The sequence below is a fragment of the Aedes albopictus genome, chromosome 2, assembly GCF_035046485.1.
Source record: "Aedes albopictus strain Foshan chromosome 2, AalbF5, whole genome shotgun sequence".
In the NCBI taxonomy this organism is placed as follows: domain Eukaryota; kingdom Metazoa; phylum Arthropoda; class Insecta; order Diptera; family Culicidae; genus Aedes; species Aedes albopictus.
The window spans coordinates 389,064,276-389,089,832 of NC_085137.1; the positions used below are offsets into that span (position 1 = coordinate 389,064,276).

The 25,557-nt window shown below is 37.2% G+C and overlaps 1 protein-coding gene across 1 annotated transcript; it reads right to left on the reverse strand.

Moving 5' to 3' along the window:
- Window positions 1-1,429: 1,429 nt before the first annotated feature.
- Window positions 1,430-25,033, reverse strand: LOC109400686 (4-aminobutyrate aminotransferase, mitochondrial). Its single transcript, XM_029879063.2, has 6 exons — window positions 24,724-25,033; window positions 24,527-24,636; window positions 16,480-16,651; window positions 2,864-3,026; window positions 1,947-2,797; window positions 1,430-1,878 (listed from the first exon to the last, which is right to left on the reverse strand). The coding sequence occupies exons 1-6, from the start codon at window positions 24,791-24,793 to the stop codon at window positions 1,757-1,759; spliced, it is 1,488 nt and encodes a 495-aa protein (XP_029734923.1). The 5' UTR covers window positions 24,794-25,033; the 3' UTR covers window positions 1,430-1,756.
- Window positions 25,034-25,557: the final 524 nt, after the last annotated feature.

Genomic DNA, 25,557 nt, shown 5'->3' on the forward strand with positions numbered 1-25,557 from the left:
AGAGAAAATTTGCTTTCATTTCCTAAAAATAAACTTTGTTTCTACGATGCTTCGTTATTGAGTTATGGTTTTTCAAAGTAAGTTGTATCAGAGGAAGACAAAAAAAAATCCACCTGAGTTTTCCGGAAAAATAGGCGACCCTGAATTTTTCTCATTTTTTTTTTTTTTTGTTCATATATCCATGAGCCCTGACTGTGGATAAAAACTTCATGAAAATCTGATATCCTTCGGCCCAAACCCGTACGGTAATAAAAAAAAATCCCCAGAGGGTAAAAAATTTTGTTATTAAAAAAAGTATAGAACAAAAACGTGCAGAGCTGACCACATCAAGCGACAAAAAAGACGAGTCATTTTTGTGGAAATGGAAATTTCTGATTCCTTCATTGATTTCCCAAGGATTCTTGCTGGAATTACTACGTTAATTTTTATAGAGATTACTGGAAGGATTCCGATACAAATTTCTTTTGGAATATCTCCAGACATTCTTACTGGGATTCCTTCAAGAGCTCCTTCCAGAATTTATCGAAGCATTTCGAGATGGTAGATTTGGAGTTATTGCTCTTAGAAGCCATTACAAAGTTCTCCGGAAATTCCTGGAATATTTCCAAAGGGAATTCCTGGAGGAATCTTTGGAAAAATCCCTGGAGGAACCACATGAGGAATTCCTCAATTCCACAGAATGAACTCCTGCAGTCATCACAGAGGCATTCCCAGAGGAATTGCTGAACGAACTCTTGGAGAAATCCGCGGAAAAATGCCAAGAAGGACTCTTAGAGGAATCCATCGAGAAATCTTTGAAAAAAAATCCCTTTGAATTCCTCCACAAATGCCTGATGAGGTTTATCTAAAAATTTCTCCCTGAGCTTGCTCCAGAGTTTTCACCAAGGATTTCTATACAAATCCTTACTGTAAGTCCTCCAAAAATTCATATAGAAATTCCTCTTATGATTTTTCCACGGATTCCAATATAGATTTCCTTGGGAATTTCATTTGAAATACCTGCAGAAATTTCTGCTAGGATTCCTTCAGACATTCCTATTAAGATTTCTCAAGGAATTCTAGCTGGGATTCCTCAACCAAAATGAGATGAGATTTCTTCAGTAATTGCTCTTAGAAATCCTCCAAATATTCCAGAGGACACTTCCTGGTGGATTCCTCCAGATATTCCTGAATGAATCCCAGCGGCATTCCTGGGGCAATCCTAGCAAAAACTTCTGAACAAATTTCAAGAGAATTTCCAGCGGAAACAATTATTCTTTTAAAAAAAATCAGGAGAAATCCTTTAAGAATTCCAAAAATCGTAGGTATAGCTTCCGATTTCCAACTTTCGATTTTTTTTTCATTCTATTCTGAATAAAACAAGGATCTGCGACAACATTCATCTATATTTCCACGTACATTAGACATCAATTTCCTATTCCTTCCTCCTCAATTCTCCGGAAGACAAATGTTCTCACTTTCTATGCAATGGCAATGTTTGGAGTATTACTCGTATGGTTTCCTGTAGTTAATCCTAAACATTTTAGCTCACTATACTATCAATAATAGCAATTATTATAACTATTTTGTTTGTGTCTGAACTGGTAAATCATAGTGCATTATGCAGCGTAGCGCAGATCATTTTGTGTGCAAATACAATCAAACGGTACCACATGTAAATGCAATTCTCTGTCGTATTAGTAGCTGGAAGTTCTCCCTAAAACCGTTAATTGGAGCTATTGAAGTTCAATTTGGCTTATCTGTTCTCCGTATCTCTTCACTTAAGCTCCTTGAGGACCTGGTTGAATTTATCCAGGAAGATGTCAACATGCTTCTCCTGGAATATTAGCGCCGGACGGAAACGAATGCTCAAGTCACCGCAACCACCCGAAAGGACACCTGAAACGGACCATGATGATTGTTAAGCGCCAGGCTGTTAAACCATGACAAGCACTAGGACCACTTACCTTTCTGCTTCAGCGCTGCAACGGCATCATCGCGCATCTTAGCACTGGCACAGTTGATAGCCAGGAACGTTCCACGTCCTCTTGCGGAATTCAGCAGATGTGGATAATCTTTCTGGGCCTGTAGCAGTCCCTGCTTCAGCTTGGCACCGGTCTTTTCGACATTCTGCAACAAGGCTTCCGACTTGATCACATTCAAAATCGATTCCAGCAGCAGAACCTTTCCTGGGTCACCCATCCAGGTGTTGAACACACGGTACGGCAGCTGCGGAGTCATGTTCAGATTGTGGAAGTATCCTCCCAGTTGCATCTTCTTACTGAAGGTCACCACATCCGGAGGGCTATCCAAGTTGAAGTGCTCGTGGCACCAGATCTTGCCCGTGGGTCCTCCACCCGTCTGAACCTCATCGATCAACAGAGCAGCGCCGTTTTTCTTCGTGACCCTCTGCAGTCCTTGGAAGAACTCCGGCGAAGCTTCGTTATCACCGCCTTCGCTTTGGATCGGTTCGACAATAACCCCTGCCACGGGAATGCCCTTCTTGGCGTACTGCTCGAACAGGCTTTCAACTTCCGCCAGGCAACGAGCATCCTCCTGGGCATTCTCACGAACATTTTCCTCCAGTGGATACTTGTACTTTGGGAAGGGAGCAATCGGCCAATCGAACGACGGGATGTCAATCTTGTGGATGTACTTGGAGTGGGTGGTCGAAAGCGTTCCCAAAGTGCGTCCATGGAAGGCCCCGTGGAAGCTCATGATGCTTAGCTTGGGTGCACCGGGAGCTTGATTAACCATGCAGGAGTTAATTTCTTCTTGAGTGAAGGATACAGTTTCGCCACGGCGAACTCTTTGGTACCTATAAATGATCAATAACACAAAAATTTTCAACAAAAACCCTACAAATGTTGAGCACAACACTTACCAAATGAAGATGTTCTTGAATGCATTTTCATTAGAGCAGGAGCCGCACATCATCGTCGTCAGGTGATCGAGACCCTTTGGAGCAACAGTCATCAGAACGTTTTGAAGCTTGCTAGGCCAATCCTCGCCCGGGAATACACCTAGAGCAGGACGGTTGATGAGGCCTGAAATTGTGTGAAAGCAAAAAAAGAGATGTTTGAATCAATTCTACTAGAAGTAAAAATAACACTTGCGGAACAGCTCGCACTGATGATGACAAGTACGCCTTCCACGCTGTATGCTCTGGAGAAATACATGGAAGAATCTCTGGAGCACATCCTGGAGCAATCTCTGCAGAAATTACACTAGTTTACAACATTTTTGAACTCGGGAAGCTGATCATCATTTTTGGTGTAGAATCATGCCCTGAGTTCGAAAACGTGAAGGAAAAAAAATACAGTAGAGCAGAAATTTTTCCGACTTTCCATACAAGGCTGATGATTTGAAATCGATTTTTGTTCTATTTTTAAGCAACGTCGCTCACTTCACACATCTCATTCTTCGTAATCAATGCTCCGATTGAGCTGAATTTTTTACTGTAACTCGCATACCGTGACCGGCCCTAATTCTGCGCAGTCCCTAATTCGGCGCACTTTCTCGAATATACTACAAAATCACGGACGCTGGTTCAATATTAGCTTCAAATATATTTTTTGACTATTGCTTCAATAGTAATGAAAAAGTTTGTGAAGAAAAAATTTTCAAATCAACGATCATTATTTTGTAAAAAAATAAAATGATGTCGCAAGTACTGTAAATTGCCTGAAATCTGTGTCCGTTAGCGAACCTGCTAAAAAGTTGCTTCATGAGCTGAAGCATTTTGCGAAATAAATAATGAAGAGAATGTCTGCTTTTCCATGCGCATCCTGTACTGCTGTCTTCGAGGGATCAGAATCGGCAAAAAACAATTGAGTTTTCTTCTTCTTTTTTAAATCTTCTTGTTCTTCTTAGGTGCGCAGAATTAGGAACCGGTATTAAATGGTGGTCCTAATTATGCGCAGACATTTCAACACTAAGTTTTAAACATATAATTAATAAACAAACATCATATAAATGCCACCATAGTTTTAACTAGGATATTCTATGTTTCTAGCAATCCGGTGAATGTAATTACGGCTCAACAAGTTAGTTTATGAACTTTGAAGGCTAATCTACGATTTTTGAATTTTTGATCTGATAGTTCGACCAGACTAACCACTTGTTTTAAACATTTGCTATCAACCTCGGGAGAAATTTTTATGTATTCATGCAAGCATTCGTCAAATGCGAGATAACATGATGTGAGTTTACATGGAATTTTCTTAAACAGTGGAAACCTTGGAGTTATACAATAAAGAAGTCTCAGTTTGCAAACAAAGATTGTGCCACCTTGTCATGGCGAAAACGTTTATATTGCCTTTAGAAATGAAAGTAAATTTTACTAAAATGTGCATATGCGAATAACTAAAAAGCTTTACGTAGTAGTATTCGATAATGCTACAAAATCCTTTTGTGTATTATGATTAAAATTCCCTTTGCTTAGTAATCAAAGTAGGTAGTATCAATGTTGAGGACATGCAAAGTTCCAATATGGTCGTAATGTCGTATAAAAGTTGGAAATGAAGAATTCAATTGAATTTCATCTATGAATCATGTTCTCATTACAATATGTTATCGTTTTAGAGTTTTTTCCATGTGCGCAGAATTAGGAACATTAGTGCGCAGAATAAGGAACATTCCAAAAATGGGTGCGCAGAATTAGGAACAGAGACACACTTTAGAATATTCATGATTTTACATATAAATTGAGTGTTTTGTATAAGAATTATATTTTTCCCTCATTTACAAAGCTAATAACTATGTGCAGTCAAAAATTCAGCCAAATCGGTTCGATTTGGAATTTGTTACAGCTGATTGAAATTGAAAAGGTCTTAGATGCGCAGAATATGGGCCCTCCACGGTACATATAATATGTCAAATAAACGTTGAGAAAGAATTTTTAGATTGTTTTTTTGTTATTGAAAAAAATACATTTCTTCATATATTTTTGGAAATTTGGCTAAAATTTAAGGAGATCGTCCCTAAAACTCGCCAATATCTTGAATTTTATCAATCTGACGCAAAACTTGCATTCAGATAATCGAATAGTATTGTATTCAGCTTTTAATTTATGGAAAAAGATTTGAAATTGGTTGAATAAAACGCAAGATATTTGAATTTTAATAAATTCCATATTTTTAAAAGTTGTAAAACTCGATATTGAGCTAATACTCAAAAATTGCTCTACTTAAAATTTTTTTAAGCACTGTTTCGAAATCAGAGCTAAATTGTTCTTCAAAAATGTTGGTCGTTGACAGAAGTTCACGACTTTCATTTTATTTTGTAAACTAGTGTTATTGGAGGAATTCTTCGAAAAATCCCTGGAGAAATTCCTAGAGTAGCTGTTGGAGGAATTCTTGGAGGAACTCCTGAAAGAATTGCTAAAGGTATCCCTGGAGGAATACATGAAGGAGCCCCTAGACCTAGACGAATTCCTGGAGAAATTCCTAGAGGAATCTTTTGGAATCCTCCTGAAAGAATTCCTGGAGGTATCCCTGCAGGAATGCATGAATGAATCCCTAGAGGATTTGCTAGAGGAATTCTTGGAGGAGTTTCTAGAGAAACTCTCGGAGGAATTTCTGGAGGAACTCCTGAAGGAATTCCTGAAGATATCCCTGGAGGAACACATGAATGAATCCCTGGAGGATTGCCGAGAGGAATCCCTGAAGGAATTCCTGACAAAATTCCTAGATGATTTTCTGAAATAATCCCAGGATCTGCTCCTGAAAGAATCTCTGTAAAAGGAATTCCTGGAGGAACTCTGTGTAGAAAATTTTGAAATAGTTCCTGGAATAATTTTATAATAATCTCTGGTAGGTTTTTTTGAAAAATTTCCTGAAAGAAATTATTGCAGAAATATTTCTTGTAAATTCAGATGGAATTATTGAACGAATTTCTAGCCAAATTATTGACATGGAGAAATTCTCGAATCAATTCTTGGAGAAATACCTGAAAAGGAAATTGTTGAAGCAATACTCGGAAAAAGCACAGAAACCTTCACTGGATGAACCTTTGAAGACATTCCTAGAGAAATTCTAGGAAGAATATCTGGTGTGAAATCCCTAGAGGAATACTTGAAGGAATTTCTGGAGGAATGCATGGTGGAATCACTGAAGGAAGCCGTGCGTAAATTCCTGGAGAAATTGTTCGAGGCATCTTTGCAAAAGTCTCTGTAAGAATTCCTAGAGAATTTCCTGAAGAAGTTCCTTGAGAAATTCCCAGGTTTTTTTGCTCTTGGCACGACATTTGTTTGAATTAAATAATAGTAAAAAATCGTGCATTTTTTTGCAAACGCACGCTCGTATTCTAAAAATTATTTTTTTCTCACCGGAACTGGTTCTGGCATATTCCGATAATGTTTCTATCGAGTTGCCTGTGCTTTGCAATTGTTTTTCTATTTCATGAATAAAAATCATCACGCTTGTGCTTGAACGCTGTTCAGGGGATGGCCAAAATGTTTGGGATAGGCAACTTCTTTTCCTATCACGAAAAAGTTCAACATACTGTAACTTTTCATAGAGTGCATCAAATATTCTCAAATTTTGACTGTTTGTCAACCTATTATATGTGCATCATTGGTACAAATTTGAGCTTGATTGGTTAATCTTTCGCGAAGTTATAACCATTCTGGTAAAACACTATTTTTGAGAATACTAATTTTTGAGCTGTCATATCTCGGAGACCAGTGCACCGAATTGAATGAAATTTTGAACTTTTATCCACAATATATTAATGCTTGAAAATCATTTATAACATGGGTACTTTTTAAACTTTGAAAAAAGTTATGATGGATTGACACTTTTTGGATCTTTTTCGAAAAAATGCATTTTTTTTACATCAATGTCATAAAATTTTGTTTTTGCTACCGTCGTTGGGGGTGAGAATGGGTCAAAAAAGGATACTCAAAGATTGTTTGTTAAATAACAAATGCAATTGAAGTCAGAGTAACTTTTTATTTGGTATGTATACTCTTATATGTGGTGTTGATAGTTTAGCAAGAAGGTATTACATTATATGAATTGCTTACTGAACTACAAATGTTTGAAAATTGACCCAATCTCACCCCTTAGAGGGGGTGAGAATGGGTCAAAGTATTCGAAATCGCCTATCTATGAATATAAATTAATTTTATTGATCATATCTAGTAAGCATACTTAAAAAAGAATATAACCATGACTAAAAAAAACTTTTGTAATTTTAAAAGATGATTAATCCACCTAAAAGGGCTAATACAACCGAAAAAATGGTTGAAATTTGATAAAATAACGTTTGTATGATGTATCGACATTTTTAGCCAGCATAATCATCCTCATTTAAAGTTTCAACCACCATGAGAGGAGGGGGAGGGGGGGTTACAATGTGGGAGAGACGCATTGAAAGATTGCATGAGAAATGTTTAACCAAACCAAAATTCGACGTTCATTCACTTTCCGACATTGTACTATGTCACCGGTTTTATAGCCCCTGTATTTCCTAAATCCCACTACTGTCGAGTAGTTTCAGGATATTTCCTTAAAATTTCAAAAATGGGCGAAGAAGAAGAGCGTTTTTAAGTCTATTTTGTGAGCTTACGATATTGCAGTACACTAAACGTTAGATGATGATAAGAGGAGCTGTCCATGTCCATGTTCATTGTTATAAATGATTTTAGGCACTAAACGTATGAACACACTCGCTTGACACTTCTGCGACATATTTTCGAAAAAAAAGTACTTTTATGAAGATACGGTAAACATGGCACCACTCTAACATCAAATGGGGACCGGATAACAAGTTGAATTTTTAGTTAAGGTTATGTGCACTCGATAACTTGCTTGACCCAATCTCACCCCCATTTTTAATATTTAGACATAGGGTCGAAAATATTGAATTTTTATATTAAAAGTCCATTGACAGCCCACTTTTTTCGTTGCATTAACCAGGTAACACCTACAGCTTATCACTTATAAGAAAATTTATGGTTAGGTGCTTGTGTGAAACATTGCGAAGGAGAAATTTTTTCAGAGTGATTTACTAGTAGTTTCATCATATAAGTTTAGCCACAATTTGAACAAAAAACGATTATTGCTAAACATCTTTTTCTGCATCATGACGTGTAAAAACATCTCCTCTTTAAAATAATATAAAGTTTTCAATATAAATTTGCCATAGTTGATGAGCTATTTCAAATTTTATGTTTCTCCGTTTTGACCCAATCTCACCCCCCAGACCCATTGTCACCCCCATCGACGGTATCCAAAGATTTTCTACTTCTGTTCATAAGATATCTATAAAAAGATATATTAGAGCCTATTTGGATTAAAGGAAGAACACATTTAGTAATTTTTGTGCAGTATAGTAAATTTGACTCATTTTCCTCTAAATGGGTGAAAATGTCAAACCATCATAACTTTCTTCAACATGTTCATCAACGTTTAAAAAGTAGGGGGATTAGGGGCATAATGGACACCCTAAGCAAATGAGTATGTTAGGCTTGTATAACAGACAAAAACTTAACATAATATCAGTTGGCTTACAACTTTAACTTCTTTCCTACGTATTTCAATCATTTACAGCTGGTAGAACGTCATTTTTATGCAGAAATGATTAATTGAAAACCGTGTGTTTTTTGGGGCTGGCAGGAAAGGTGCGGGGCGAAATGGACACCCATCGGGGCATAATGGACACCCCTGCATATTTTATGCTGTATCTTTGAGAATATCGACCAGTTAAGTAATTTGTCAACGGATATCAATACCACAGATATAATACTCCATCTTAGACGAGTTTACATAACTTCAAAGTTAATTAAATAAATTTTAGGCTGAAATAATCGGATTGAATATTTTTAAACTCTCTAAAACGCCTAACAGTATGCAACGGGCGTACATCCATTCATAATTGCCAGTGTTCATTTCGCCCCGAATAGACTACAACATTAAAATTGCTATTTTCAGTGTGTTCTGCTCAAAAATCTAATACTTTATTCATTGCTAAATCTACGTATATATGTAGATAAGCTAACAATTCACTTGTTTGTATGGTGGACACACTCAATCACTCGTTATACCTCGTTATGCTTCAAAATTATAAGAAATCCACCATATGAAAAACATACTACAATTTCAATGATATTTTGGTTATTTTGAAGGAATATAAATGGTCCTTTTGAAAAAATAGAACAATGACTTGTTCCTTTACACTAATGCATTGAATTACATTGAATTTACATAAAAGTCAACGGTTTTGGCAAAAACAGGGGTGTCCATTTCGCCCCGGGTGTCCATAATGCCCCTAATCCCCCTATCTATGTTCTGATGAATTTTCAAGCATTATTATATTGTTGATAATCGCTCAAAATTTCATTCAATTCGGTTCACTGGTCTCCGAGATATGACAGTTCAAAAATTGACAGTGTTTTACCAGATCAGTTATAACCAATCGAGCTCAAAATTGTACCACTGATGCACATATAGTAGGTTAATAAACAGTCAAAATTTGAGAATATTCGATGCACTCTATGAAAAGTTACACCATGTTGAACTTTTTTGTGAGAGAAAAAAAAGCTGCCTATCCCAAACATTTTGGCCACCCCCTGTATGTAATTTGGTCTATTTGGCTTCCTTACGAAACCGATTTTAGATGTCCTAGGCTTTTAAAACGAACGTACTCATCGGTGCATGGGTTCTACCGTCCAGTATATTGATTGGTTTACTCCGCGACCATTTACTGGTACATTGAAACCTCTTTTTATGCACATAACTGAGACTGCAAAAATCAGAGTATTGTGTTGTTCTTTGCTGTGCATGCATCGCTCCTGTAAGGGGTGAGTATGGCAGCATAATCGATCGCGTTCGCTATTGTCTCGAGTGAAAATCAAAACAATAGATGCGCGGGTGTTTAGTGTTCAGTATTGTGTTGTTCTTTGCTGAGTATTGTGTTGTTCTTTACAGAGAAGAACATTAATCAAGACAATAAGATGATCGGCATTGAACCACACAAAAACCCCACAACAATTGGTGAGATCTTTCCAATATTATTTATTTATAAATAATTCTACTTAAGTATATTTACTTTATAACTGCATATAAGTTGAAAATTCGCTATTTTCAACATCCTTTCATCTATTGAAGATGCTCCAGTTCTGGGCTATTTCTAAGTTGATGAAGGGATTTATAAATGCTTGCAAGGGCTTGGCCAGGTATGTGGAGCTGAGTGAATCTATGACAATGGAAATATTCAACTTTGCAGCTCCATCCAAGATTTGTGCAAGTATTCATGCTATGCTATGCTATGCTATGCTATAACTGAGACTGCAAAAATCAAAAATCTGCATAACTTAAAAAAGGCATATAAAGAGGGAATTTTGTGCATAAAGTTTGAGCTTTAATGAGGGAAGCTAGTTCGCGAGAACAGGTAGATTGTACAAACTAGTTTATTGAAAGTGTGCTTATTTTGTTAAGCGTGTTTGCAAAACGCACAGTGTAATGATTTTTGTAAACAAACGTGAAACATGAATGCAACAGTCGAGGAAATAGCATTTCAAACGGAAAATGCTCTTGAAAACTAATCAATTTTACATTTCGATGGAATTGTTTTGAATACTCAAGGAGTGTATCGTTGGTAAGTATTGGTTTAAATTGTCAGCACTTCCACAATTCTGAAGCACGTCGCTCCTGAGCCCCCCTCAGCTTATTCACAAAAACTAAGACCGTTATCAGATAGAGCAAACATCGATCTTTCGGATAACGGTGTTCATTTTCGTGGGCGGGCTGCTGTTATGCCCTACGGAGCGTTTTAGAAAAAAGACACAAGACCTCTTGGGCCCTTTTCAAATGTTGCTTCAGAATTACTCGTAGGAAGCACCAAACACTAGAAGATTTTGTCTCTTTCCCAAATTACAGGCACAAACAGCATGGATCAAAACCAGCCGCTCAGGATGTTATTGCTTCAAAGATGCGTTATTTGCACATATGTGCCCGGCTTAAGGAAATATCTTAAAAGTGTTTTCACAAAACATTCGTCAATATGTTTCTTTTTCAGCAAATTACGGAGGAAAGGTGCCGTTGACAGTGTGTGACCCCAGCATGCCCTCAAGTAAACGTTAACATCTTTTTTTTTTCTATTTCCATTGTAATATGTACAGTAACGATGTAACATTATTTTTACCCTTTAAAAGATACTTAAATAAATAAATGAACAAACAAAACAGTAAACAGTCAGTATTTTTATTAAAAAGAAAAGAAAAAAAAGCCAGCTGACAGCTTTACAAACATGTTTGTGGATTTCGCCTAGATGATTGTTGAAACGACAAACTTGTCGATTAGAGAAGCCTACAATCACGTTTGAACAATCAACAATTTTAATGCCGCTGCTTTACAGGAGGAATTTTATAGAATCAATTGGAATGAATATTTTAGTGTAGATGATCCTGATGTTATAACTAGCATACTAAATAACAACCTGTGCATGCTTCATGAATATTTTTTTCCATTGAAGTTCCGGCGCTTTCGAAAGAATCCATGGTTCAACAGTAGTATAGAAAAGGCAATAATAGAACGGGATCTCGCATACAGAAATTGGAAGCGCAAAAAGACTGTCGAGAATAAAGCCAGTTATAAGCGGCTTAGGAACAAAGTCAATTCTGTTATATCAAAAGCAAAAGCAGAGTTTGACAAACAACGATTGAATGTCAACTTGCCATGTAAGCAACTTTGGCAGAATGTGAAAAATTTAGGAATAACAAATAGGAACACCAACTCATACAGTGAAGATTTCACTGCGGATTTTTTCTTCAAATTTTTGTACTGAGGAAACCAATAGTGTCGAATATTTAGGAAACGAAAATGGGTTTAAGTTCCGACCGGTACTTGATTATGAAATAGTCAACGCAGTATTCGAAATTAAGTCGAATGCCGTCGGAATGGACTGCATTCCCATAAGGTTCGTAAAAATCTGAATTCCTCTTCTGCTGCCCATGCTTAAACATTTATTTAATGCTATAATAGCAACGAATAAATTTCCAAGTGAATGGAAGCGTACTAAAGTGATTGCGATTAACAAAAAGCCAAACATCTCATCAATTTCCAATTCGAGGCCTATAAGCCTGTTATCAAGTACAGTCAGGTTTTTTTTTACGCGGTTTTTTTTTACGCGGTTTTCATTTACGAGGTTTTTTTTACGCGGATTTTTGAATTAACGCGGTTTTTTTTTACGCGGATTTTTGAATTAACGCGGTTTATTTTTACGCGGATTTTTGAATTAACGCGGTTTATTTTTACGCGGATTTTTGAATTAACGCGGTTTTCATTTACGTGGATTTTTAATTTTAAGCCGGAATTTTTCCAAGCATTATTATAGAGTTTTTCTACATATTTCTGTAGTTTTGTGTTTAACAGCATTAAAAAGGTAGAATATGATGCAGAGTAATTTTCTGGATATCCAAGGACATCCAAACTGTTCTTGAGTTTAGATCTTAAAATCTACGTCTGTAACGGTAACTTCTTGCATTATACAAAGCAACGACTTGTTATGTATTATGTCCAGTAAGTCTTTAAAAGTTCAATAGACAGTTTCAGATCAGTCGGGATATCCTAGGTCATCCAAACTATTCTTAAGTTTAGATCCCATATTCTACGGGTGCAGCGGTAGCTTCTTGCATTATGCAAAGCAACGATTTGTAATCTATTAAGCCCAGTAAGTCTTTTGAAAGTTCAATAGATAGTTTCAGATCAGTCGGGATATCCTAGGTCATCCAAACTATTCAGGAGTTTTGATCTTAAAGTCTACGGGTGCAGCGGTAGCTTCTTGCATCATACAAATTAACGATTTGTAATCTATTATGCTCAGTAAGTTTTTAAAAGTTCAATAGACAGTTTCAAATCAGTCAGGATATCCTAGGTCATCCAAACTGTTCTGGAGTTTAGATCCTAAAGTCTACGGGTGTACCGGTAACTTCATTCATAATACAAAGCTACGACTTGTAACCTTTCATGACTTACTGAACATCTCAAAGTTTAATAGACAGCATCAGATCTGTTGAGATGTCTAAGGACATCAAACCGTTCTTGAGATTACATGAACTTTTTTCATTGTACAAATCTACGATTTGTAATCTATTATGTCCAGAGATTATTATTATATCTATTATTGTATCTATCTATTTATCAGATAATTATGTCTATTATGTCCATTTCTGGCAGTTCAATTGGCTGATTTGAAATATTTTAAAACTATTTTGGAATAATTATTGATTTAAACCCTGTCTAGTTATGTATAGTTACTATTTTTAGCTTGAGAAACTACTGTCATAGCCATAGACTTTAAAAACTGAGCTCCAGAACACTTAGGATTACCTGGAATATCCCAAAATTTTCTAAGAATTCTTTGTGACCTTTAACTATCAACCCACGAGCAATCTCGCTGTTGTATTTTGTACAACACGTTGAAATAATCTCGCTTTTCGTGTTCAGCATTAGCGTGGTGCTGACGGTGGTGGGCAACCGCGCGAGTTACTGAAGGTTAAGTGAACATGATTTACTGCCTGTAGTTTGACACTTATGCGTCAACTGTGAGATGGAGTCTTAACAACGAACCGGTTTAACCCAGTGTTGCAAAACTTCATCTCATTCATTTGAACATTAACCTACATTTCTTTTTAAACATTTTTCTTCTACATATTCATGTTCAAAACCATTTCATTCAATCAGAGCACCTATCAAATGAGAAGCGAATCCTTATCAATTGAATACATTGTCATTCGAATGAGTAGCTGGGCACCATGCAAAATTCCGCCAGACTGAAAAAATATCGAATGTCGGGTCAAAGTTGGGTCAGTTTTTATCGAATGTTGAGCCACTGTTGGACCAACATCGACCAAGTATTGGGTCCATGTTGGGTTTGGTGGCCAAAATAAAAATAGGTGAATGATAGGTTGATGTCGGGTTTGACGTCATCAATGATGGTAAAAGCTTTAAACCTTTAAACAATAGCTTGGCAGTTTGTGTAACTTGTAGAAATTTTGAGTGACAGGCAAAAATCTTAAAATGTTGTCTTAAAATAATTCGTTGAGTTCATTTTTTAATATAAAATCAAGAAGGAAATTATTGAGTTAAAAGTGGTTTTCATTTACGCGGATTTTTGAATTAACGCGGTTTTCATTTACGCGGATTTTTGAATTAACGCGGTTTTTTTTTACGCGGATTTTTGAATTAACGCGGTTTATTTTTACGCGGATTTTTGAATTAACGCGGTTTATTTTTACGCGGTTTTTTTTTACGCGGTATGTATCCCCCGCGTAAAAAAAAACCTGACTGTACATCAAAAGTATTTGAAAAGCTTATCAAAGGCCAGATTTCGGAGTATGTTACCAGAATGAACTTATTACATCCCTTCCAGTCCGGTTTTAGGAGACACTACAGCACTGAAATGAAACAGCTTTGATGAGAGTCCATGATGATATTGCACGGACGGTTGACAAAAATGGCATAACAATTTTATTGATGATCGATTTTGCTAAAGCCTTCGACCGAGTTTCACACACTAAATTGATTGATAAACTAGTTTCACTTTATGGTTTCTCTACCGATGCTGCAAAGCTGGTAAAAAGTTATTTGAGTAATCGTAGTCAGGCTGTTAATTATAATGGTGTCTTCTCAAGTTTCAAACCCACTTTATCAGGAGTACCTCAAGGATCGGTTCTTGGTCCTCTTCTATTCTCTCTTTTATGGTTCATTAAAACGTTTGAACTTGACCACTAGAAGTTGTAGTACCGAAACAAAATTACAACTTTTCAAAACACTATTGCTTCCCCACTTTATTTATGGCGATTTTGTCTACACAAACGCCTTAAGTGGTACAATTCACAAGCTTAAAATTGCAATTAACGCCTGTGTAAGATATGTGTATAAACTTTCTAGGTACTCTCATGTATCCCATCTACAAAAGAACCTTATAGGCTGCCCCTTCGCTAATTTCTACAAGTATAGATCGTGCTTCAATGTTTTCAGAATAAGAATTACCTCCAGTCCAGGCTTCCTTTTCGAAAAACTGGTTCCATTGAGAGGCACGTGTGTGTACAGCAAATTACAGAGTTCCACAACATAATTCTATGTATTACAGGAAAACCTTCTTCGTCAGAGGTATTGTTAACTGGAATAGTTTACCAATATCTGTTAAAACAATCACATCTAAATCAGGTTTTAGAAGAAATCTCCTACAGCACTTGCAATAGACTGGTAATTTAGTAAGTTGAAGAGAACAATCTTTCATTATGCACATTATATATCTGTTTATCAATTTATAATCTAAACTGTAACAAAAAAAAGATGTATGTCTTACGTTACAAGGTATTCAATAAATAAATAAATAAATAAATAAACATGTTGGGTTGAATTCAACAAAAATGTTTGTTAGCCTTCAGATGACAAACATGTTTGTTTGACAGCTAGTAGCTTATAAAATTTCCTTTCAAAAAAATTTTTTTTGGGAATTTTTCATGATTTCGAAAATAGTTTTTCCGACTGATTTTCCTCAACAGTGAAAAATATTGTGGAAAACAATTTTTATTTTGTATATTTTTTTTTTGAATTGCTGATACAATTTTCTTATGATTTCATATAAAAAAAATTGTCTATGATGCTTCGTTCTTGAGTTATAATGTTTCAAAGTAGGTGGTGTCTGTGGAAAATGTTTATTTTCCTGGAGTTTTCCGGAAATTAAGCAACCCTATTTTTTTAATGTAGTTTTTGTTCATATATATATGAGCCCTATTTATGAAAAAAAAATTATTAAATTCTGAGAACCTTCGTATACCAATTTGTACGACAATAAAAAAAATCCCCTACTACTAGTTGAAGCGTATCAAGTAAGTAAATAGACTTTTCTAAATTCTTTTGAATTGTGCTAGCATATTCATCATTAAATTAAATCTAATCCTATTCGCGACTACGAAGTTGCAAAATGTGCGTGAAGGTTTACGTGAGAAAAAACGAGGGAAATATTTTTTGCTTTTTTTTACGCACATTCTGACAATTCCTTACGAGATTTTTCATTAGAGCGACAAAGAGTTGGAATCTCTTTTACCTTCGTAGTCGCGAATTCAAATTGAATGATAGATTCATAGGCATTAGGATCATATTGTAACGTTACAACTCTACATGTCTCTCGCATTCACAACCCCAAGCAAACAAGGTGAAATGAGTTAGCGCATGGCGAGCTCCGAACAAGCTTGATTAGATATGTACCTCCCACAGTGATAAACATTGTGCATCATATTTATTTTTTCCCATCTGTTACGGTAGGTTCAGGTGTGCACTGCATTATCCAAAGGAATCTTATCAATCGCAAGTGCATTTTTTTCGAATCTCCCTAGCTTTTCAAAATTAAATGCGTCTGCTGACCTTGAACCACGCGCTAGACATAAACGGGCGTTCCAATAATAATTGATAGACGAGCTGATGCAGCTGCGCTGCAACAACTCATACCTCCACCCACACCACACCACACCCATTAGATACTTACTTTTGAGATTGTGATCATTTTTGAACACTTTGAGCAGCTCCGGGTGATTGTAGCCCAGCGGAACGGACGATATCTGTGTGTAGATGTCCAACAGTACGTTGCCGTCGACATCCTGCAGGTAGTTGCCAACGGAACGCTCGTAGTCGGCAAACAGCTGCACCGATCCTCCTTGCTGCAGTTGTGATGACCGGTGTGAAAGCAGAAGGAGGAGAAGAAAAAAAATATTTTAGAAAATATACTACTTTGACGCCGGTAGCCAAAGACAAAACAAAACCATCAAATTTCACTGCCATTGAGACACACACGAGCACAAGGGAGAGAAATTTCAAGTTCAAGAAAAGAACACACTTTTTTTTTCGCATGTACCGTTAAACGATGTACATTTATATCTCCCCTGAGCAGAATTCTATTATCTTAACTCATAATGTTGGACAACGTCAGACCACCCATACATAAATGGCTTCATTGTTAACTGATTAGATAATCTTCATTTCTTTTTCTTCACCTTCACCTTCATAATTTTTTAACTTCTTTTTTATTCCTATCTTATTCTTGTTGTTTGTCTATTTACTTTTTCTTCTTACTTTTGTCTGACATTAATATTACATAACTACTAGGACAAAACCTGCTTATCAGCTCAGTATTCTATAGACATTTTTTACTGTTATTAACAGAGTGCTTTGCCACTTTGCCAATCAGTAATTGAAAATGTTGGCATTTGTTTTCCTTATGGTAGGAATAAGGCACTTGCATCATATTATTTTAACGAGTCGATCATGTAAAGCAGACATGGAACGAGCTCACCCATTTATCGTTTGTGTTGATTATTTCTTTCCATATTAACAATCACCTTCAACTACATGGTAAATAACAGAAAACAATAAATAGGAAACGGAAGAATTATCTCAAACGATACTCAAAATTAGTTAATATGGTCATTCGATAAAAATGTGCAACTTAGAAATTGGATATGGCGTCAAAGCCGCCCCATGATAGAGTATTTGTTCGTTACGATCTACCTTCTACCATGAGGAGTTGTGTTTTGTCTTTTAACGTAAGGGTTCTAATTATATGTTTCATAGGGGATGTTGGCTGTGCTAATTCACTAGTTCACAGCATTTTTAAATTCGATAAAATTGTTTCAGTATTGCAAAAGGTTCTTCTTCTTCTTTATGGCTCTACGTACCAACTGGGACTTGGTCTGCCTTGCTTCAACTTAGTGTTATTTGAGCACAGTTATTAATTGAAGGGCTTTCTTTGCATGCCATTGCATAGATTTGTCCTATGCCCTATGCAATCACGGGAATATTCTCACGAGCGGCAGCATAACGATGAGCACTTCAATGGCGACGTTGCAAGTACCGAAGGTGGCGTGGTAACAGATTTAGGAGTATGTGCACAGGACGAAAGACTTCCGGCCCCTGACCTCCAAGAGATTCAGGAGAAGATTGGCCGGTTGAAAAACAACAAAGCCGCTGGAGCAGATCAACTGGTGAGAGCACTACACTGGGTCATTACCATGATTTGGGAGGAGGAAGTATTACCGGAGGAATGGATGGAAGGTATCGTGTGTCCCATCTACAAGTTGGATTGCGGGAACTACCGTGCGATCACACTACTGAGCGCTGCCTACAAGATACTCTCTCAAATTTCATGCCGCCGTCTATCACGGATTGCAAGAGAGTTCGTGGGGAAATAACAGGCTGGATTCATGGGTGAACGCGCTACAACGGACCAGATGTTCGCCTTCCGCCAGGTGTTGCAAAAATGCCGCGAATACAACGTTGCCCACACATCACTTGTTCATCGATTTCAATTCGGCGTATGATACAATCGATCGAGAACAGCTATGGCAGATTATGCACGAATACGGATTCCCGGATAAACTGATACGGTTGATCAAGGCGACGATGGATCGAGTGATGTGCGTAGTTCGAGTATCAGGGACACTCTCGAGTCCCTTCGAATCTCGCAGAGGGTTACGGCAAGGTAATGGTCTTTCGTGCTTGCTGTTCAACATTGCTTTAGAGGGTGTAATTAGGAGAGCGGGGATAAACACGAGTGGAACGATTTTCACGAGGTCCGTTCAGCTGCTTGGTTTCGCCGATGATATTGATATTATTGCTCGTAAATTTGAGACGATGGCGGAAACGTACATCCGACTAAAGAGTGAAGCCAGATGAATGGGATTAGTCATTAATGTGCCAAAGACAAAGTACATGATGGCAAAGGGCTCCAGGGAGGAATCACCGCGCCCGCCACCCCGAATTTCTATCGACGGTGATGATATCGAGGCGGTTGAAGAATTTGTTTACTTGAGCTCACTGGTGTCCGCCGACAACGACACCAGCAAAGAAATTCAGAGGCGCATTATGGCAGGAAATCGTGCTTACTTTAGACTTCGAAAAACTCTACGATCAAATAAAGTTCGCCGTAATACAAAATTAACTATCTACGAAACGCTGATTAGACCGGTAGACCTCTATGGGCACGAAACGTAGGGTCCGTCAGAGGACCATCGCGCCCTTGGAGTTTTCTAACGAAACGTGTTGCATTTGCATACCATCTACGGCGGAGTGCAGATGGAAGACGGGACTTGGAGAAGGCGAGTGAACCACGAGCTGCATCAGCTGCTGAGAGAACCAACCTTCGTCTACACCGCGAAAATCGGGGAGGCTACGGTGGACGGGTCACGTCATCAGGATGTCGGATAGCAACCCGACTAAAATGGTTCTCGAGAGTCATCCGACCGGTACAAGAAGACGTGGTGCGCAGAGAGCTAGGTAGGTCGATCAAATGGAGGACGATCTGCGGACCCTACGCAGAGTGCGAAACTGGAGACAAACTGCCATGGACCGAGTGGAATGGAGACGACTACTATGTACAGCAGAGGCCACCCAGGCCTTAGCCTGATCGGTAAGGTAAGGTAACTTAAAATTGTTCACAAGAAAAAAAAAGTTAGAGTGATTTAATTTATTATACGAATTCTTAGTAAATTGGTCTATTTAGAGGAATTTAAATGAACTATCATTACCATCTTGAATTTTGAAATTATGTCAAAATTTTGGCTATGTTGAGAATTTATTAGGAAAAAATCTAAATATTCTAAATAAATTCTAAAAATATTCTAATCGCTATAATTTTGAGACGTGTTAACAATTTTAAGTTAAGTCAAACGTGTTTCAAAACATATTACACAAACAAAAGTAACACTCTTCAAAACGGCTAGGCACTAGAGTGGGACACCGAAAGACATTTTACTCCTGTACACTTTTTGAGTTCCTTTTAGGTCCCATATCAACTGTGCAAAATTTCAGCTCGATCGGAGAATCTATATTTTAGCGCCAGCCATTTTAAGTTTTCATACGATTTACTATGGGGAAAATCACTTTTTCAAATAAAAATCGCCACAAGTTGCCCCTTAACCCCTAAAAATAAATCGATGAATGATTTCTGTTGGAAATTTTACGAGGAACCAACCCTCCGAAGACCGCAAAGCGATCTAAGGCATATGGAAAAAGTTATTAACTGAAAACCGAATGGCATGCCAATGCTGTTTAACATGTAAGGAATAACTATAAATAATAAAATCTTGTAATTTTATCGATCGGGTGAGGCCTAAAAACTTGTTCCACGAACGTCGCATCGGTTTGCGGTATTCGAAGGTCTGATTCCTCGTGAAGTTTTCTACAGAAATCATTCATCGACTTATTTTTTTGGGATCTAGGGGTGACTCCTAGCGATTTTTCTTTGCAGATTTAAAATTTCCGCATAGTAAATCGTATGAAAAACTAAGAATGGCGGGCGCTAAAATATAGTTTTTTTTTTCGATCGATCTGAAATTTTGCACAGTTGATATGGGACCAAAGAGGAACTCAAAAAGTATACAGGAGTTAGAGTTTTTCCATTTTTTGTATTTTCCCATATAAACCGTGTACCAGGCTACTAGGCACATGCATTTAACGATCAATTCAAATTTCATTTAATTTGCGCGATCGTTCCACCAGAGGCGCTAGTGTTCGATCGCTTTGACGTTCGCCAGTGTAAACGTTGCTGGATGATGCAAACGAAAATTACAGGCTATTTGTGTAGTAGTGTGCGTGTCAGCAAAACGTCAAACGAAACACATCATGGCCGACAGTGTCGCGCGCGGTTCTACCAACAGGTGGCAGTGTGCTCATTAAAATGACACCGGGCAAAAGTTTTTGATGAATTTCCTCCAAGAGTTACGTCTGTTTGTCTATGATAACGTGCTTGTATTTAAAATTTTTATTTAAATTCTTACGTCGGAAGGTAGATTAAACAATCCTTTACCGATCTATACGTCACAAATTGTCCAAATGTCCACTGTGACATCGTAATAATTTAAAGAGAATCGGAACAAACCGAATTTGTATATTGTGAGGCAAGCACAATGATACACAATGCTCAGGGAATCGAGAAAATTTTCCCGACCGGAACGGGAATCGAACCCGCCATCTCCGGATTGGCGATCCATAGCCTGACCAGGCTGGCTGAAGACACCAGGTGGTTGCATCCCGAGTAGAGTCTAACAACAAAATGATAGCAAATCGAAAACTGGATTTGTATTCAGCAACAAATTGATATCACATTTTGATATCAGTCTGTCTTGACTAAATTTGATTTCAAATTTAGATTTCGTTTTGCTGTCACTTCAAACTATTACAAAAAATAAGTAAGTTATTTTAAAATTTCTAGGCAGCCTTGTATAATAACTCAAAGAGTATATCATTGAGTGTAATTATCTTATTCAGGATTTCATATCAATCCAAAAACCCCTATATTTATAGATTTTTCCATTTTTTCGTACTGATAGCAAAAACAGTTATCAATTTGCTATCACTGATAGCAGGAATTGTTTTCAACTTGCTGTTATGGGAACATTTTTCTGCTCTCATTTTTTATGTTTTAACCGTTAAAACGACCAAAACGACAACAACCTGAGTTATCATAATTTGCAATATCACAACATCAAAATTTGTTTTCAATTTGTTGTCAGACTTTGCTCGGGATGACAGTACTAAAACAATTTAATTACTTACACATTATTTAATCGTACTGTAACTATGATTTGTTGAGGAAACATATTAGTACAGCGTTTCTCAAACTATGGGCCGCGGGCTGATTTCTAGTGGGTCGTGAAGGCTCGGGAAATATTGTAATATATGTTCTCATTAACTTATAAAATGAAATTCTAAACTAATATCTAATTTACAAATACTATCTTTGAGAATCTACAGATTTTTTTTCGAGAACTTAGATTTCTTCTAATTTATAATCAAACTACAGGTCTGAGTCTGACAGTACATTGGAAATAGACACATCTGTATTCTGAAAGCAATTCTGAAACAATGAGTTTCCAATCAAAAGGGTTGAGATTCAAAAAGTTAACTCGTATTTTTGAAAAAAAAATAAAAAATGGAGTTCATGTTGTTGCTTGCAGTTTGCATTCTCAGTTATATTTACTTATAAAGTTCAGCAGTTAGAATTTGAAAAATTTAAATTTTGAAATACCTGATTGAAAGTTTCAAGAGGACTCATCTAACTATCCAGCAGTAATATGAATTTGGAAACTCTTCTTGATATTTACTTACTCGCCGTCAATATAGAAAAGCATTTCCAGAATGGGTTTGGCTGAATTGTATTATTTTACACGAGGAAGCACGAAACAAAATGCTCGATTTTAAATAATTTAAACAGAAATTTTGAAAGTTCTTCAGAAGCATTATGTTGTCACTATACCTTCAATGACTCTCTTAAATGTGTGAAAGCATACCAAAAATATGTGGTGTTTTATAGTTAGAGCCAACCTTGTTTGATTTGCATTATATACTTGCAAGCTTATCTCATTTTCTTAATACATAGAATTTACTGAAACTTATAACTTGGGCAACTTAACCTTATTTCGACTTTCAAAAAAAAAAAAACACACTGTAAAAAACATTGAAGTTTAAACAACTAAGTTCTACAACTAAAATTTGAACAATACGTATGAAAGCGGCACAATAATTTATACATTTATCTAGTCAGGTAAATTTTCAAAAAATACATGTGTTATGAAAAGACATGCGGGTGGGTCGCCAAGTTCTATAGTAATCAAAAGTGGGTCGCAAGCTGGAAAAGTTTGAGAACCCCTGTATTAGTATGTAATAATTATTTGCACACTTTCAAGTGCATTTTTTATATTAGGGGTACTCACTAAACAGATTAAATTGCTGCGTAAGCCACGATTTTCTGCTTATTTGAAATGTTTCATGATTTTGCGAATGAAATAATCAAAGATTGCCTTGGTGATCGCGACGGTTAATCAGTTTAATCAGTTAACGCTGTTAAGTGAATCCCCCTATTGTAAATGTAAATGTGTTCAAGTAAAACGAAAGTAAAGTGTGAAAAGTTGAAAAATCGTACCGGGAAAAAGACGGGAATTCCAAAGCTCAAATTTAGTGGCCACCCTGGGCGGGTGTAGAAATGAACTACACACAACAAATGGGTCTTACCACAATAGACCAAAATGGCCACAGTAGGTTTGTACCTCGACAGAAGAAGAATAAATATCCAGTTCAAAAATAAATTAGGGTAGTGGACGTATTTTGACCCGGGGCAGGTATTTTGGCCCACCTTGGGAATTTTTATCGTATAAGCTCTACAAAATCTTGGCAAATTATTATTGGAAATTCCATTAAAAATTTGCCAAGATTTTGTAGAAATTATATGATAATAAATGTAATAAAGTTCCCAAGGTGGGTAAAAATACGTCCACTACCCCATGCCGCGCGTTTTGCATAGGAGTCGTGGGAGCATTTCTACCGTATTTTTAGAGTAGTCCTTCGGGTAATTGGGGCTCTTCTTGGTAGAATTCCTCAAAGAATTATGAAACAATATTAAGACAATTTCTTTCTGAATTTGTGAAGGAATCTTATGACAAGTTCAAAGACTATGAAAATCAATATGGCTCTCAGAGGCAAGAATGTTAAGGTGAAATTTTTGGCAAAATACCAAAAAAAAAAATCGCTAAAACTTTTGTGAGAATTTCACGCAGATTGGACAAAAGTATCTATGATATATTTTATAAATTGATTTCTTACATACATATATCAAAACGTATGGAAAATTTTGGAAGAAATGCTGGAGGAATTCTAGTTGAAATTTATATTTCATTTTCTTAAAAAGATATTGCATGTTTAATTTCTAGAGGGTTTTTTGAATACCTCCTGAACTAGATTTTATTCTTGTACAGACTTTTCGGGCCCTCTAAAAAGCATACCGTAATACTTCAATGTTTAATGTCCGGAGATCACTTCATAAGCTTAATTAAAACTATTTGCTTGCATCCTACAACAGATACGATTTTTTTACCTCAACTGTAGGGTCGGCTCGTACCTGACTCGACTGAAAAAATCTATCGTATTCTACTACTCCACTAACACGTCCAGGTTTTTTCATCAAAAGATTCTTCGAGGATTTATCCAAGATTTCTTAGTAGATTTTTAGGGGGCTCTAAATACTTGTCTGCTTTATTAATCTCGCTACATTTTCCACTATCGCAAGTCGCGACATGTCGATCATTGGTATGTACCAATATAACCCATGTTACCACATATTCAAAATTACTGACGACACTCCCCTACAAAGCAGAGACAATGCGTGGGCGACTGCGATCGAAAATTACGTACCCAAAGAACAAGCCCCTCGCTTCAATCGTAGCAAGCGTGTTGACTCGAACTCACGCAGGCATTTTTATGAATTTCTCCGTTTAAAAATAACCAAATTTATATTTCGTCTCGGCTAATAACACCCGCTCCCCAAATGATGTTCAATTAAAGTCGCACCAGATCTGGAGTCCTCACGCGCTCACACAACACGAATCATTGCAAACAATTTAGATCAATTGATGCAAATTGATACGACGTAACAAACAATCAAAACTCATTTATGCTCCTCACACTGCTCGTGGTTCCTTGGCGCTGGCAGTGATATTTATCAAATGGGTGGACTGCACTTCCATTGCTGGGCAAATGATACGTACCTGGAGTGCATTGAGCTGTTTCAGTAGTTCCTTGGATTTCGGTCCAGGGATGGCAGTTTTGACAGATGGTCCATTGGGTTCACTCAGCTGAGTCGCGAATGTTCGGCACACTGCAAGAGGGAAAAAAACGCGTAATGCATATTATCGATCCAGACTGGAGGATCCGGGTGACCCAGGTCATGTTGATGAACACTTACCCTTTTGCAGCGAACTATGCCTTTGGGCCTCGAGCCGAACAGCAGCAGCGCTCAACGTCTTCAGCGACATCTTCCAACGATCCGATTAAGAACCAATCAAACACAATTTTCACCTTAAACCAGGCGATTTATTCACACGAAATTGTCCCTAAACTTTCACACACCGAACTCAGTGCTCCCGTGGTGTATCAAACAACCATGCGTCAGAAGAACACAATCGGAGCTTCTGCAGCCAAACTTCTCCTCTCGCCAAGAGCAACGGATGGAATGGGATTTGTGTGCTCTACGATGGCCCACCCTCTTCCAAATCGAAACCGGCGACGGCAGCGAGAGCGATTTTATCAGCTGCCCGCGTGCTCTCCCTAAAACAGGGGAATGGGGTGCAAAATAACAGGGGAAGTTGACATAACTCAATGTGTCTCGTTCATGAAAATAAAACTCCCTGATTTATGCAGGTTCTAGGAACTAATTCCATGTATTGAAGGGGAGCAGAATTGGCAAAATTTTATTTTTTAATGTCAATGAAAAAATTCTAAGAATTTCCTTACAATCTATATATATAAAAATGCAGTGGCATACGTGGGACCGCACATAACTTGCGAACGGATGGTCCGATTTGGGTCGTCTAAGTTGTGTTCTGTTAGTTTTCACCCAAGGAAGGTTTATGAGGCAAAAAACATGGAAAAATTGCGAGTTTTTGAAAAACGGGTTTTCATACATTTTGAACAGGGACTTGGGCTTGACTAGGTACTTGAAACGTCAAAAAACGTAGTAGGCAAGGCAAAGTTTGCCGGGGACAGCTAGTATCCTATAATTTCGGAAAAGATATGATGG